General features: G+C 43.6%; 1 protein-coding gene across 1 annotated transcript; it reads right to left on the bottom strand.

Annotated features, from left to right (window-relative positions):
• Positions 1-813: 813 nt before the first annotated feature.
• LOC143131483 (oxygen-regulated protein 1) lies at positions 814-11,992 on the bottom strand. The gene is made up of 6 exons (XM_076291136.1): positions 11,983-11,992; positions 11,167-11,885; positions 8,199-8,355; positions 4,615-6,626; positions 2,665-4,110; positions 814-2,061 (listed from the first exon to the last, which is right to left on the bottom strand). The coding sequence occupies exons 1-6, from the start codon at positions 11,990-11,992 to the stop codon at positions 814-816; spliced, it is 5,592 nt and encodes a 1,863-aa protein (XP_076147251.1).
• Positions 11,993-17,041: the final 5,049 nt, after the last annotated feature.

Here is a 17,041-nt window from a genome sequence, read left to right as displayed (position 1 = left end):
TTCACATGGTCTTACTCTTATTAACTAATCACCACTGATATGATATTACACTGCCTGTTTCTACTGTTAAAATGCACAGCCTACATTGTGTTTGTGATAACAGGGTATTTTATATACATTTAATACAAATTTAATTCAATAGTTGGTGCATAGGTTATGAACTCTTTAAAAATGTCCAGGTATGTACGTTTTCATGTACTGGAAAAACAGGTTGTTGTTTGTTTTCAACTGAATTGGCGTGTCCTTGTGTGACTACCTGGACTATGGCATCTGCACTTCTGAGCTCTTTAAAGAGTTTAAAACAGGATTACCCAAATGGCCTTTCTGAATCATGGCCAGTTTACCCAGGCTTTCCAAGAGGGGTGACATACAATCTCTGTGTGCTAAATATAGAGACCTCCGCTTACCATAGTGGTATCACAGCAAGATGAATAGATTACATTAAAGAGTCATACAAAAACATGAAGATTTTGTGAACATGTTCAATTGTTCATGCAAGATCATAGGAGTTTTACCAACATGATATTAGGCACTATACAGTAGCTTTCACGGTTTATTTTTGTTAAGTTGTCCATCATAAGTCCAGTCCACTTGTCATGCGACTGCATGCTCTTTCACATTAAAGGTTCCTCCTCTAGCTCAACACACTACAGAGGCTCACACTACCTCAGGAAGGTTTGTTGCTGGAACTCATGTACAGTATTGATCTACTTGCAGGGATTAGTGTGGTCTTACACTAATTGTAGGGTCTTCTAACGGTCAATCTAGCACGCTAATTTAAATTAGAATAAGCAGGTTTCCTGAGTGGTTGGTTCAGAGGAAGGGGCAATGCTCTCCACACGCAAGATACAGCATCTCCAAAAAGTCTGGTTCAGCAGCAGTGCGCTGGGCCACTCCCATCTGTGTGGCCTGTGAGGCCTGTCTTTTAGACGGCTGAGTCATCACTGGGGGTGAGAGTGGCAGGAAGTCCATCAAAGGGTGCACTTTATTATTGCTTTTCTTGAACTCTGGGATGAAGGCTGGCAGCACTCCATTTCTTTCTGAGCACGCTTTGGGTGCCTCTGTGATGGGGGCCACCTTCTGCTCTTTCTTTTTCTTGGAAGGGTCAGCCTTAGGACAGGGCTCGTCCTCCTCAGGTTCCGAGTCACCCCCGTGTGGTAGGGTGAGGTAGGTGCAATGTGGAACAACTGGCTCCTCCGTATCTGTGCTGTGTGATTTAGCAGAGCTGAAGTGGGAGTATGGGGCATCTTCTTTCCTGTCTCCCTTAGTGGTCTCACACTCATAGTCTGATGATGAGGATTTCATGTTTGCAGGTGTACCCGGTGACTCCAGTAGTGTGGTCTGGAGGGGGTGGTTTTCACGCATTAGCCAGCGGCCCTCATCGATGAGAACTGCATTTTTGCTGCCCACCTGGGCATTCATGGCGATGCACTGCGTTGGCTCAGTTATGTCGAATGAGCTTGTGGCATTGAAGTAAGACAGGTCAGATATGACACGTGAGCGAGCCTCGTGGACGGCAGCAAGGCTCCTGACAGTATTCTGCAAGAGAGCTTCCTTTCGCTTGCCTTTGGATGCAGACGGAGGTCTGTTTGCCTCAGGAGCTTTTCCAGTTCCGCCCCCTCCATAGAGACGTTCAATAGTTCTCCTGACATACCCTTTAGCTATGGCCATTCTCCCTGTGTCCTCCTCTGCACTGGAGACATCTGGGGAATGTTGGGATCCAGTAGCTCCACTGTCAGATGTCGCAGGACGCGATTCTGATCGATCAGTCCTGAGAGGGCCAGGCTGTCGTCTCTGAACAAACTGATTTTCTGAGCTGCTTTTGGCCAGGAACATTTCCCTGATGGACTTCACTCTGTTGGCCTGAGGGCTGCCCTCTGAGTCTCGAGATCTGGAGTCATAACTGAAAGCCAGCGGGGATGTAACTCTTGATGCTGGGGAGCTCCTGCTTGTGTTAATAAGCTGAGAGGAGGTATTATTCAAAATGGTCTGCCGGATTTCCTTGACGCTTGGTGATCGCTTTGCCTCTGGAGTTCCCGTCATGAATTCCTCTATCTTAGTCTGTTCATCAGAGAGATGGGATACACTAGTGAAATCATCATTCTCAGAGACTTCTGGGACCTCAATATGAGATCTTGAGAGCTCATTCCTGGATCTCTTGGGGGTTTTCTTTTCTTTTTGTTCAACATGCCTTGGCTGCTCTTCAAAGTTACTGATAAGTCCTCCCACGTTAGTCCTCTCCTCAGGATAAGGAAAAGAGGCAGTCCTGTGACTCACTACCCCCCCTGTTGCCCACTGCAGTTCTGCCAAATAACTTTCCTGATAGATGGAGTAGCACTCTGGGTTCTCCAAGATGATATGGGGCTCTACAGGGCTTGAAGGCCTCTCTGTATGAGAGGGACGGGCTTTCCCCTCACTATGAGTGTTATCTCCATCATTTTTCACTGCACTGTTCTCCTGTTTTTTTAGTTTTTCTTCATTATCCTGATGAATTTGAAAGGTAGGTGCTTCTCTAAGTTGTCTCAAGGCTTCACCTTTACTCTCAGTTTCACCCATTTTTTCATGGCGTCCTTGAGCAAGACTAGTCTGACTAGCATTAGTAATGTATTCTACCAGAGGTGCATGCTGGGTTTGAGTGTCACTAAATTTATCTCTCTCATCTACCTGCTCGTCTGAAAGACCCATAAGTTCCTCACAGATATCATCTTCATCTTCCTCATCTTCTAGACCTTCAGAGCTGGAGGGCTTTTCTTCTTCCACACTAATCTGTGGTTCCACTGCTTCAGTCTCTTCCTCTGTGGGTTCCTTCCTCGGGATCTCAACCCCTTTATTTTCTGTCTCATCAGTATTTTTCTGTTCCTCCATAAGCATCTCCTCTTGACTTGATTTCTTCTCATCACTGAGTTGCCTGCCTGGATGAATATCAGATTCAGCTTTTGACTGTGCAAGATGTTCTGCCTGGCTATCCATGTAGATAAACTGACATTTTGAGTCATGCTGCCCCTTTTCATCAGCTGAATTTTGTTCACCTGAACTCACATTTGGCATCAGATTGCTATTAGACAAAGCAACACTGGATTGTGTGACATTTTCACCCATCCCTGAATCTGCAACGCTGGCAGCATCTTCTACGGGGTGGGAATCTGTAAAGCTATTCAGTGTAAACTCTGGTAGCGACTCAGCCATCTCCTCATAGTGGCCCTCCTCAGCATCCAACTCTTTGTGATAACTCTCGGTGCTCTCCTGGTCGTAACTCTCCTCCTTAAAGTATTCTTCAGATTGTTGCACTGTAACAGTATTTTGGTTGGGGTAACTCTCCCCAGCACTCTCTACAGTCAATTTGTGCTCTTCAGGTATCTTCTCTTGATTGGTTCCCCCCACAATGTTTTCAGTGAACTTCATTTTCACATTCTGGAAGTGAGAGGCTTGACCTTTAATAGTCGCCAGGGTTTCTTTAATGCTTGCCTGTTCGTATGCACTCTTCTCACCTGTGCTGTTTAATTTGGCCAGTTCCTCTCTGACTCTCTCTGGTACTCCCAGCTCTCCCATGAGCTCCTGGATGACCTTCTCCTCCTCTGGTTCGACATCGGGAGGGCCCTCACTCTCAGAGCTGCTGGGAGTGACACTGCGACTCCTCACCTGGTCCCTCAGCTCCTGAAATCCCCTCCAGCTTTGCAGCAAGTGCCTGGAGATTGAGTTCTGCAGGGCACTCAGACTTTCGCTCAGAACATGTGCATCTTCAATCCTGGCTAACTCTTTAAGGGAGTCGAGTAACCTCAGGGCTTCTGAGTAACTCAGGTTATCAATGCCTGGTTGCTTGTTTGAATTCAGATTGGCAAGGCCATCCTTCAGTGTCATTACAGAGAGAAAAGCCAAGAGGACGCGAGTGGATGACCCGAAGGTTGAAGCGATGTGGGATGAGAAGTCAGGCAAGCTGTTGGACTTCTCCAGGCATGAGGGACGCTTCTGCTGAGTTGTCTCTTTTATGGAGTGGATGGATAGGCAGAGCTGTTCTACAACTGGTCTCATGTCGGGACGGGCCGCCATCCTCACTGTGTAGGACTTTTGGGTTGCTACTACATTTGATGTTTGGGGTCTTCTTTCAGTGTCCTGAGGCGGTGGGGGGAAGTTGGCGCTTTTTATAACCTGTTTGGTTTGTCTATGTGAATCAGATGATGCTATATTTCTCTCTGTGGATTTAGTGACCATCTGTGTGTTCTCTACCACAGGGGACATGGGACTGGGCTTCAATGAGGTAGAGCTATACAATAGTGACTCTTCACAAACCTTTTGACTGGGTTGGGGTGTTTTATCTGATGTTTGATTGGTGATTGCTTTTCTTTGAGACTCATATCTTAATGATGGTTTTTCCAAGTTGACGGATTGTTTCTTTTCTAAAGTATTACTTCTGGGTAATGGTTTGGGAGGTGAAGGGTCAATGAAAATTTGAGAGTCATTAGATGGCTCATTTTCCTTTGCTAGATTACTGTTTGTAGGCATTGTATTCCTTTCCATTGTTGGATTAGCTGGTGGTGTCCTCTGAAAACCATTACTTTTATTTAAATCCTTTTGTTGTGTTTGCATTAGCTCTGTTGTAGGTATTGTGGGCTCTACAGCCTCAAATGGATCCTGACTAATCTGTGAGAGCTGCACTAGACTGGGCAGGCTGGCTGTTAAAGCATCTCCACTGGGGTCCTCAGTCATATGGATCATTTCACAGCCAATCTCAAAAGATGCTTCCCTGTCAGTGCTGACATGGAAGAGCGCTCTTGGCTCATCGCCTGTTTGAGAGGCAGACTCAGAATTGAGGTCCGTGTTACAGGGAGGTGCCTCCTCCAACTCTGAGATGGCATCATCACGGCTCTTCAGCAGCCACTGCTCCACGTACTCGTTTATCATGAAGGACGAGGAGTTGAGGGCAGGCAGAGAAACGCTCTCGCTCAGCTCGACCGTTTCCCGCGTGGTCCGCTTCTCATCATGCATGGATGTCTGGCGAATCAGGGCCACTTTGCCTCGAAGCCCCTCAACTTCAAGAACATTTCTTTTCTGCGTAACATTTAGGGTCTCACTTTTTTCTGCTTTCTTATCTTCTGTGACAGCCTTTGACAGCTCATTCTGATGCTCTTTTACTTGCGTTGTATCTTCTGCCGAACTCTTCTGTAAGGAACTCTTGTCAGAACCTGGCACATCATATTCAGCTGCCCGCATTCTCTGTCTTTTCTTGAGCAGCTTTTGAGCAGTTTTGACTCTGAGGCGCTCTGCACCTTTTACAAGTCCCACTGAAGTGCCTGGATTGTTTTTTCTTCTGCGAATTCCTTTCAGAATTTCTGCTACATGTTCACTCCGTTTTTTCTCTGACGCTGTGCTTTGAAAAATGTGACTGTTCTTTTTTAACACAAATTTAACAGGTTTCCTTTTCTTAGTTAGGATCTGGGTATCTCCATTGTATTCTGCTGTTTGTTGATTTGAATCAGAAATCTTCTTTCCTAAGACTGCAGTAGAACATTTATCAGTACCAACTGAGGTTTGGCAAAGGGGTGTGTTGAAGTTGGAAGACAATAAGAGATTGTCATTCTGCTTCCCTCTGCTATTTGACTTGCTAGCAGAGGAGAGATTCTGCTCAGACTCCAAGTCCAGGCTGGATGAGCGGAACGTTCTCTCTGAAGAGGCTGGGAACACAGTCTCTGAGGTGGCAGGCCGGCCATGCAGTGGGCTGTACAGAGATACACCCTGAACCCGCACCTGTGTGTTGGCAACAAAGTTGTCCTGGCAAGTCTGCTGCTCATAAATGTGGAGGACAGTCTCCCTGATCTCCTCGCCACTGTTCTGAAGCTTGAGAACCTCAGCAGATTTGTACTGGGACTGCATACTTGTGCTAGAGTTCATTGTTTTGTTGGTCTCTGAAAGGGTAGCATTCCGAGGTTTGGGCACTGGCCGGTTGGTTGTCTGCCGCACCATGCAGTACTCCTGTTTCTCCTCCCTGTAGGAGTAAGAGCCCACTACGCCCTCCTGACCCTCTCTCTCAGGCCCCTGCTCAGCATTTTCTACTGATGCCTGCATCTGCCAGGCCTTGCGTGGACCTGGTGTAGGCACTCGGTGGGCAAGGGAACTTAGGACCTGTGCGTTCCTTCCCTGTTCTTCCTCTTCTTTCTCCCCAGCTTGTTCAGAATATGCACTGTCCATCATTGGAGGGGGCAAATCTTGATTGTAACAGCTGGTCTCCATGGCAGCAGCATCAGGGTCAAGATCCGGAAGGAGGTGGGAGTTGTCTCGTAAACCAGTGTTCACATCACCTGATATGATACTTGATTCTCCCATTTGATTAGATGCTGCAGACCTACTGAGGGTTGTGGTCCAATGAACCGTCTCCTCTTCCTTGATGGTCAGGCGGACCTTCATCTCCACCGTCATGCTGCCGTCCTGATTGACGCGGAAGGACTTTTCAATGTCATCATCAGGAAGTGTCTGGGTGTCACCCATGGCCTCTCCATATGTCAGTATGTCTGTCCCAGCCAAGGAGCCCAGGGGATTGCCAGTCTCCATCTCCACTGAGCCGGCAGCATTAATGGGGTAGTCTCCCGCACTCCCTGCCACACTGTTGTGGATCTGGTTCACGAAGAAACGCTCTGAGGATGGCGAAAAGAGGCGAGATTTCAGGCTGCTGGATCCTGATTTCTTTTTCCCTTTGAAAGTGTGACGTCAGGAGCATTGATAAGGTCCAAGGAGTCAGGAGAAGGGAGAGGACCATTCAGTCAAATGATCCATGTCAAGGCAGATGACAACAGCCAGGGAGCATGAAGGAAAGAAAACAAAATAAAAGCACACATTAGTTCCATGAAGCACCAAGCAGGATAGCATGATGAGACTGAGCCATGTCTTAGCGCCTATCTGGACTAGTCTGTATGAGCGGTATGAGGTGTAAGTAGGTCGCTGAAGGTATTACAGTAGTTATTACAACCTCAGCACTCTCTGGTCTCATCCCTCCCACAGACACACACACGTTACTCACACCACACAGCCCTCTGTCATAGACAGGGTGACACACAGACAAGCAGTAAAAATACATCCACAAAAACCCACACAGAGACACATCCCACAAACACTCACCATTCACAAACGATATTTTCTTCCACAGATTGGTAAATGGTTATGAAACATGCACATGAGCCTGAGCAAACTAAGGCTGGCACTGAGAGGTGCTGGGGCTAGATAGCTGCCCCCAACTGAGCTGCCAGTGAGGTGCTACTGTGTGCCATCCTTCCCTCTACAAAATACTGAAAACCAAGGTCTCATTAGCCTGGGCGAACTATTTGGCAAATCTGAATTTGCTCAGATTTGCCCAGCAGGTCAGTCTGGCAAAGAGGCCATTGACACCTTTTTCCATTTTTCCAAAACCCCAGGAACTAATCATAATTGCTTATCCGGCATGGGGGGGGGGTTTATTTGATGACAGACAGCTCAGTGCTTTCAACATAACCAATGGCTGCGCTGAAGGCAGCAGGGCTAAACAGATATGGACATGTATTTTGTTTGGAATTTAAAATCAACGTTTACAAGAAATATTTGATTTTATTTGATTATTGCTGCACTTCTGAAACTATTTGGTTTAATGGAGTTTAATGTACCAATTTAAGTTTAATTTCACTGTTGGCACCCCTGGCTTGGAGTTCATGATAAAGAGGATTGGGTGAATTATCTTAGTCTCACACTGAAAACAAGGAGGGGAAATCCTTTCAATTTCTTTTCTTTTCTTTTCTTTTCTTTTCTTTTCTTTTCTTTTCTTTTCTTTTCTTTTCTTTTCTCTGATTGCCTAACACTCTGTAAAGCGCCATGACACATGTGTAATGTTTTGGCGCTCTATAAGTACAATTCAATTGAAATTGAAATTGAAATCCAACTATAAAGGGGAGCAAATTCTCATTAAAAAAAACCTCATCACAGAATTTTGAATAATAATAATAAAAAGAAACACATCATAATGCTATGATATTTAATTTCAGGAATCTGTACAGAAAGTCCTGGTAATTATTTAAATACTTTAACAAGATATCAAAGTTGGGTAGTAAAGTTATGTAATGGCAATTGTGACACAAACACCACACACATGCATACACACGTTTTGCAATCATCCAAAAGCTGCTATATATGCACACACCGTAGGCTACACACGAAAGATGCTATATAAAGGCCAGACTTACGGTGTGAGGGATGCACCCATTTGGTTCCAACTCTTTTGGCAGGCAGCCATGTTGGAGCAGTCGGCCTCTGGGTATCATAGTCTCCTACTTTAAATGGCTCCCGGCCTGCTGCCACCAATACCCCAGAGCACAGGATCAGAGTTGGGAGACCATCCACCTGTGACAAAGGAGAACAGTGTGAAAGGCACACATGACTAACATACTTTTAATAGACATCAAATTATGTCCTGGTACTTTACTTTACTTTACTTTACTTCTCTATATATCACAGTTGAACACTTGGTGGTAAAGTCTGTTATTGAACACAAGTATGTATTTTTGAGTCTTAAACTAATTTAAAATTGTTTATTTGGTTTATTTGTCATGATTTATATGAAACTATATTAATATAGGCGCTGTTGTCTTTGTGCAGTGACTGATTACTGCCGGGGGGGGGGGGACTGAGGAGCATGCGATCCTGATGTCCCTTGTCAGGTGCACTCCCAGCATGCACTGGGACATAAGAGGATGAGACACTAAAGGAGATTACTGGTTTCTCTCTTTCTGGGAGTTATTTACACGCCCAGCAACAGTGGGTCAAACCATGATGTCACTGGCTTAAAACCACCCGAACACACTAACAGCAGCAACCCCCCACTGCATTATTGTCACGTTTCCCTCACTGCAGAGGGTAACACAGCCAAAAATAGAAGGAGTGGATGTAAGGCCAGATTAAGGTAACTATAAATGACGTTGATCATGCAAAGCAAGGTCCACATCATGCTGTGACTGTGCGCTCTGTGCAAAGGTGAACACACAGGTGAAGCGAGTAAGATTTTTGTATCTGTGTGGCTTACTGCTGAAGAAAGGCAGTGAGAACGAAAGATACATGAAATATGTGTGTGTGTGTTAGGGTTGCAAAATTCCGGGAATTTTCAAAGTTGGAAACTTTCCATGGGAATTAACGGGAATATATGGGAATTAACAGAAATAAACGGGAATTAATGGGAATAAACTGGGAATTTTTAATATGGCAAGTTAGTCTATAACAGGGAACTTAAATGTAGTGGACAAAACCCCATCTTGCAGCATAATATTAGTTAAAACAACCTGATTTAATGCAATTTCAGTCAAATTTCTACCCTGCACATATGTCAATCACATGCACACAGCAATCGGCATAGGCTGCTAGACCAGGGCTCTACAGTGCGCCCATTTCACTCGCACATGCGAGTAAAAATGATGGCGTGCGAGTGCAAAAAAATATTTAGGCGCACTGGTGCGAATGACTTCTAACCATGTCAATGTTTGTCTACAAAATACACCGCAACATCGAGAAACATTACTGTGCAAACCATAGAATCACGTCGCGAATGCAGCATAAAAACTACACCTCCCATTAACGTTAGCAGTTTCACGTTGTGACTTGCTAGTAGTCGCTTCTATCAAATCGAAGAGCGCGCAGAAAAAGCGGAAAGTTAGAGCGAGCCAAGATGCAAAGATTGAAGAAATTAGTTATTTTATCCACCGAATTCATCGGATATAGGAGGAACAGGATGAGATTCTGAGAATGCAGTGAGAGAAGGAAAGGTAACATGCCTTTTAGCCCAGTTGACGTATTGGCTGCAATATGCAAAATATAGCTGTAGCGAACAGGCACAAAAGTAGCCTCCTGTAATACTCCCATTTTATTCAAAGGTAGAACGCTACTGACAACTCCAGGCTTCCACGCATGCTTGTTTGTTTACACTGAATACAAGCTGAAGTGCAAAACGAAAGTTTGCCTACCTAACGTTTGCCTACTGCCCCCATCAATGCAGATATTTAAATATATATATATATATATATATATATATATATATATATATATATATATATATATATATATATATCCTTGATAGCCTATGTTGGGTTTTGTGGAAGAGAAAATGGACTGTTTTAGTAGTAGTATTAGGCAGTATGCAGTCAGATAGGTCACCTTGGGCATATTTGGATTAGCTACAGATGGATTCACAAATAAATACATTTGGCAGGATACTTGATATACAGGCTAAATGCAAATGTGGCAATGTATTATATTATTTTACATTAACAAAATATAGGAAAATAGAACAGACTGAAAATAAAGTAGGCACTGATCTTTAAAATCCTGTTTCCTGTAGCTTAAATGTTGTCATTCTTAATATTCGCAATTGGTGCACTGGCATATTTAACTGTTAGCTGCAGTGTAATGTTAGATTATGTGTAAGTTAAGTACAGAAGTGACTGTGCGCCCAAATATTTGTCTGTGCTCCTAAATTTTTTAACTTGGGCGCACAAGTGCTCCTGGAAAAAAGTGTTAGTGTAGAGCCCTGTAGACATAAAGGAAATCTATGGTGCGTTCATATGCATGGGGAAAAAATGTTCCAACCAATCAGATTTTGTTGTTGAGTGGTGTAGTGTATCTTGGGCAGTTCAGTGTTGCTAGTTTAGCACACTAGTAAACCATAGGCAGAGAATGGGATTCCCGCTAGCATGCTAGCCAGCTTTGTATGCTAAACTAAGCAAAAATCCGAACATACAAATCATATTGCTTATTACGAAACAAAATGTTAATGTTTGTATATGAAACAGTTTGTATGAATTACCCAAAATTCCATGTTAATTTCCGTAAATTCCCATTAATTCCTATAATTTCCTTTAATTCCATGAACGTTTCCAATTTGGAATATTTCCAAAATTCCCCAGCTTAACTTCCCATGGTAAGTTTCCGGAAAGTTTCCAGAAATTTACCGGAAATTTTCCGCCCCTTTGCAACCCTAGTGTGTATGTGTATGTGTGTGTGTGTGTGTGTGTGTGTGTGTGTGTGTGTGTGGAAAAGGCCTAAAGAGAGTAGATGATGCTGCAAAACCAAGCAAATCAAACTCACAGAAACAAAAGAAAACAAACATCCCCAAACGATACAAAATAAAGAACATTCCAGAACAAGACAAAGAAAAGAGGCTCTCACCCTGCGTCCATCAGGCATGTAGAGCTTGACCACAGGGAAGCGCATGACCTCGGACATATAGTCCAGCAGGGCCTCGAAGGAGCGGGCGCTCCTCCTCTGCAGCAGCAGCGTGTGCCTCTCCTCGGGCTCCCCGTTGCGGAACACCACCAGCCTCTTGGGCGTGCTGAGCAGGTGCGGCGTGGACTCACGTCCCCTACGGCCCCTGCGCCGCGGTCGGATCTCTAGCCGCTGGGGCTGGTGCAGCGCCCGGCGCCGGGGCCCGCTGGCTGGCCGCGCGTGGTACCAGGGCGGCGGTCGCCGACGCGCTCGTTCTAGGTCCACGGGCTTTACGGTGCGCTGGTCCGAGCAGATGTACGAGTGGCCATTTTGCAGCTGGTCGAGGGAGTGCACGGTGGTGTGGCCGCGCGGCGTGGTGATGGTGCGCACGCCGAACGGCAGGGGCACGCGCCGCGACAGGCTGTCCAGCAGCGACTCGAACGTCTTGAAGGTGCGGTTGTTGATGACCACGGGCAGGCCACTGAACTGCGAGTCGCCGCTCTTGTAGAAGCACACGTGCTTGGAGGAGATGGGCTCGTGCAGGTATGGCTGCTGGCGCCACGCCGTCATCATGGTGCGGCCGCTGCCCGACGACTGGGGCTGCAGCGGGCCATGCTTCCGCGAGGGGCTTGTGGCGTCACTCATGCTGTCAGCCAGGACTGTGGTGGGCTGGCTCAGATGTTCTGAGAGACACAGAGAGGGAAAGGAAAACATGATGAGAACTGAAGAATAGGAAAGTGCGTGCAGTCAGAAACACTGTGTGAGGTTTACAAAGGTTACGCATGCACATGCCCATACACACGACACACACTTACACACACACGCACACACACACACACACACACACACTGGACATACAGTACACACTCCCTCAGACATATCTGTAAACAAAACACTATCACAACATGCACAACACTAGGACTAACTATAATAAACACTATTTTTTATTTCTTGGAGGAGTCTATTATACTCTTATACAAGTATAATGTATTTAAGTACAGTAAGGAAGGAAATAAGTATAATCTTGGATTCTAATTGATTCTTGATCTAGGTTGTATCAGCCTCTGTGTGAATGCTGATACCAAAGACTATCAGTAATAAAACACAAATATAGACTGCTTCTGAGTGTATTCATATCTTTTTTTCAGCCTATTTAGATAACTTAAATTTAGTATTTTTAAGGTACTTAGTTATAATGGACCTTTAACAGAGCCCTGTATTATAATCCATCATCCTCTTTATAAATCCTGTAGCCAAAGAATTCAAAATAAAAACGTTTAGCCTTTGCTCTGTGACCAACATAATGACTTCTCTCTGGTATGATGGAGTTTGTGTTGGTCTGGCCAGTCCTTTCAGTTTGACAAGCAAGCAGTTCAGAGGGACTGGCACAGGTTAACCCACTTAGATCTTAAAACTTCAAATTACATGAAGATAATGCGAAACCAGTTTTTATAGTTGAGGCAATAGATCTTGCTGCTTTAGTACATTAATAATAATGGCTTTATGGGTATTTTTGTTGTCAAATTCATTTTGATGGTGTGTGGCCATGTAAAGGACAGTTGAAAACCTTTCGTTCACATTCCCTGTAGGATATTCACTATGTGGTTTGTGCTTTGGGTTGAAAACATTGGAAAATGTATGTAAAAAGTATCACCCAAATGCATTGACTAGCAGTAGCACATTTACATGCTTTTATAAGTGACCACTGTGCTGTTATTTGTCTTTGCAACTCTGAGTCTGTTGGCTGTTAGTTTATTTGCTAATCAATTTTACACAAACACACTGTAGTGCCTCTTTATAACTGATAATCCAACTGATGACATTAGAAGTGTCACATCACATAAATAACGAGCTGGCACTCAGTAGATCACTAGTGGCAGACTGTGGGCATATTGATGACAGATGTTGTTTACAGCTTGCCTGAGCACCAGTGGACACCTCCAGACTGGCATCATGCCAAAGCAAACATACACACTCATCAGCAAAGTCCAGCAATTCATCAAATATCCTCCCATGCCCCTAGAGTGCTATTATGAAATTGATGTTGACATTACACATGTGGGAGTGTTTTTTAAAATGACAGCAAAGCCCATGATACGACTCGAAGAGAGACAAGGTAGAGCTGTGACAACATTACTTCCGAGATGTCAGGGAAGAATATATGACAACCAGAAATGGATTTTGATTAATAATTACCTGACATTCAATATCTATAACTCTATTTAGTCTGAAATAATAGAAGAATACAAAACAATAAAACAGCACTAAAGCAAGCAGCAGAGTGAAATACTGAATACAGCTACAGTATACACACCACCGAGCCTTAATCCCATTATGTACACGCAAGGTCTCAAACAAAACAGCTACATCTTTTGCTATTACTCAGGTTTTTGAGAAGCTCAAATTAAAAGGAATGGCTTCATCCACATCTAGATATGATTTTTCTGCACTAAATATCGCATAATTCACATTCATTAGTCACCTCAGCTCATCACACTTATTTTTAGATCCACAAAAACCCACACTCTGTGTAAAAACTGTAATGAAGAAAATATACTCACAGTATCCATTCCGATGAAACTGATTTGTGTAATATTTCCGTGTGTTTGCTGGCAACGTAATTCCATCCTCGTGCTGGCTTGCCTTTCCTGGACTGAAGGTTACCTTTGGAGGAACTTCAGTTCTAATTTGCTTAATCTTTGCTCACAGTTAATCTTGGCCGCAGTGGCACTCTGCCACCTGTGGCACATGAGGTAGTGGAGCAGTGGACCTGTACCTGGATAAATGTACTATATGTACACTGAATATCACATGTCATATTTTTCTATTTGAACTTCATGGAATTACCCATAACCATATGTAGAGTATATAGATGTAATATTCTTCGTTAGAAAATGACAGCTAATAAAAAACGGTGAGTAGGTGAAGAATACAAGGGTACGTGAAGAAGAGATAAAGCAGGAAAAAGTAAGAGTGGGTAAAAGAGGGTTAAAGAAGATTGTATTTTTTATATTAGAGTGGGTTGCACCCAGATGGTCTGTGTAGCCCTCTGCCTTTCTTTCCTGCAGTAGGAGTGGTGTAATCTCATTATATGGTTAATAAGGATTTAGCCAGAGCCTCAGTGGTAAACGGAGAGGAGTATGAAGGGGATTCTACAGCCCATACATGGACACACCCTTTTCACTACTGCCATTCACTACCAGAGTGACCCTCTACCCCCAGCTCAGCTCTCTCTCTGTCACACACACACACACACACACACACACACACACACACACACACACACACACACACACACACACACACACACACTCGCACACGGACACACAGTATACAGACCCAGGGCACAGACCAGTCCAGTGATAATCTGAATGTTATCCAGTGATTGTCTGAAAGCTACATTTCTTATTTTATTTCTCATAGCTTCTCTCAATATAAGAATATACCATAGTTGTAATGTGTGTTTGAGACCTGTGAGAGTGGGTGTAGGTAGGTGTGTGTGTGTGTGTGTGTGAGTGTGCTGTGTGCCATTAGTGGGCGTACATAGCCAGGGAAAGAATGCCGCACCTAAAGGAATTCTGGAATGCCTGAGTGGCCTCCTGTGGCGTGTGTGTCCCGTTCCCAAAACACAGAGAGAGGAAAGAGGAAACTCAGGGACACAATTGAAGAGAGAGACAGGCAGAGACCTACAGAGGGAGAGAGAAAGAGGGAGAGAGAAAGAGGGAGGGAGGGTATAATAAAAGTCCTCTGATCATTGAGACTGCAACGTGCTACATGAGCTTTGGCATGTGTCATTCCAATCAACAAACAAAAAATGATCAAGCCTTAGGAATGGAACACAGACCACATTTCAATATACAACACACACATACACACAGTTTATATATATATTCATACTGTTTATATCTTACTGTGTTATATTTAGACTCTGTAGCAGAGTTGAGGGCCTAGGATTCCATGCAACTCTATTTATGTCTTTGGATCTCCGGGAGTGGCAACATACTGCAAATGCTGTTACAGGGGAAAAATGTGGAATATGCTTGGAATATGGGATAAGAGTGGAGTAGGCCCACATGCATGAGGACATGGGGTAGAGGTGGGAAGCAGTGAGGAGTTCAGAGAATATGGCTTCCAACTCTGTGGCTTCCACTTCTGTTACATCAGCTGGGGGCAGTGACATCAAAACAATATTCCCTAACCTTCTCCAGAATAATAATAATAATAATAATAATAGTAATATGTTTTATTTATACAGCGCCTTTGTCAGACTCAAGGTCAATTGATGTAGAATGCAGTGGAACATGACAGAGCACAGGGCGAGATAGGTTAAGTCCAAGTTATTCATGCTATGCAACATTCCACCCGCATTCCCTCACCTCACTCTCTTCCCCTGGAATTTCCAACTTTCCAGGCATTCCGAGGAATGTGCCACACTGATAGGCCTACCTAACTGTGCCACCCCACTCCATCCAACCATTCTGCGGGCAGAGGAATGACATCTCAGTAGGTTATCCACAGATAAACATCCTCTTCAATCAGCAGCAGATCATTCAGCTACACAAACACACACATGCACGTACACATCCTACCTAGCACACAACAGTAACGTTATCACGGTATCTATCACATATTACTTTATTTAAGGTGTCCTAGGAGTATATACTCTGAATTCCTTACTGTAAAGTTGAATAATCTTTCTTGATATCATCTTTCAGCTACCTGAAATTGCTTACTGCCAAGTATGCTAAAAACTTACTTCAGAAGCTCAATCATTCATAGTCATGACTGAGTCATATTATGTGCGCCATGAATGACACTACTTATGAGGTCTTGTCTTGGATGAGGCTTTATGATCATGATGGAAATCGACGCATCAAGTAAAATACATTTGAGAAATCATAGCCTAGGTAGGCCTACAACTAGACATAGATTATAGGCTAACAATCTAAAAGTGATCTAATGATGTGCAGGCGGTGAGACTGTCCTCGTATCATCATCAGTAATTAAACATTGTTGACAGTCTTATTTAAAAAAAAAAAGCCTTCTTCCAACACTGGGACGTCCGTAGCATCCACAGGAAGTAAAAGAGAGGCACCTATGAGTAATGGCAATTTCATTTCGTTGCTTAGCGCTCCCTAGTGTCTGTTTCTGAAATCTGCTTTAAATCACTTAGACCAGGGGTGTCAAACTCATATTAGTAGTGGGCCGAATTTGTTGGAATGAGACCTCGTGGTGGGCCGTCATGGTCATTATCTTTTTCTGCATGGGTATCAGAGTGTTATTTGATGATAGGCTATCACTTATGAGCAAACAAGTACAAATAATGTACTGCACTTTCTCTCTTGAAATGCCCTACTTCCATGTTATTTTTTTCTGCTTCTTCCTTCCTGGGGATGGTTTGTAGTGCTAGGTTATCAATTTATCATATCATAGAGATATTGCTTATTACACATTGTTGAAGACAACTGGATCTTTTTTCTAATTTTCCCTTCCTACCTAAAACATCTGAGGGGCCGTATGAAACAAATAAATAAATTACTTGTTAAATATTTCAATTAATAACTTGTTCATTTTTTGCAGCTTGTTTAATTCTCATTTAATCTACACCTGGGTGGTTAACATTTCTAAATGGAATTCAATTGATATATAATATCACATTATTGTATTTATAATATGACACTTGAAATTTATTATATATGGGTTTTAACATGATTTGTTCAGCAAATATGCTAAATAGCATATTATTTATCTGAGAAAACCACAATAATAACCAGATGACCTAGTTTAAGAACTCAAAACACATGATTCATGTTTTACAATAAACACCAGCTTGTTTGTT

This window comes from Alosa pseudoharengus, unplaced genomic scaffold (assembly GCF_046254945.1).
Source record: "Alosa pseudoharengus isolate Yale_2024_CS ecotype anadromous, Long Island Sound unplaced genomic scaffold, YU_APseudo_1.1 YU_APseudo_1.1_scf_18, whole genome shotgun sequence".
Taxonomy (NCBI): domain Eukaryota; kingdom Metazoa; phylum Chordata; class Actinopteri; order Clupeiformes; family Clupeidae; genus Alosa; species Alosa pseudoharengus.
This window is presented reverse-complemented; position numbering and strand designations above follow the sequence as displayed.

Excerpts from the sequence above, each read along its gene's own strand:
- LOC143131483 (XM_076291136.1), bottom strand. Across the intron at positions 8,356-11,166 it reads ACATGCCTGATGGACGCAGG|GTGGATGGTCTCCCAACTCT; the intron begins GTGAGAGCCTCT and ends CCTTTGTCACAG. Across the intron at positions 6,627-8,198 it reads ATGGGTGCATCCCTCACACC|AGCGTTTCTTCGTGAACCAG; the intron begins GTAAGTCTGGCC and ends CGCCATCCTCAG.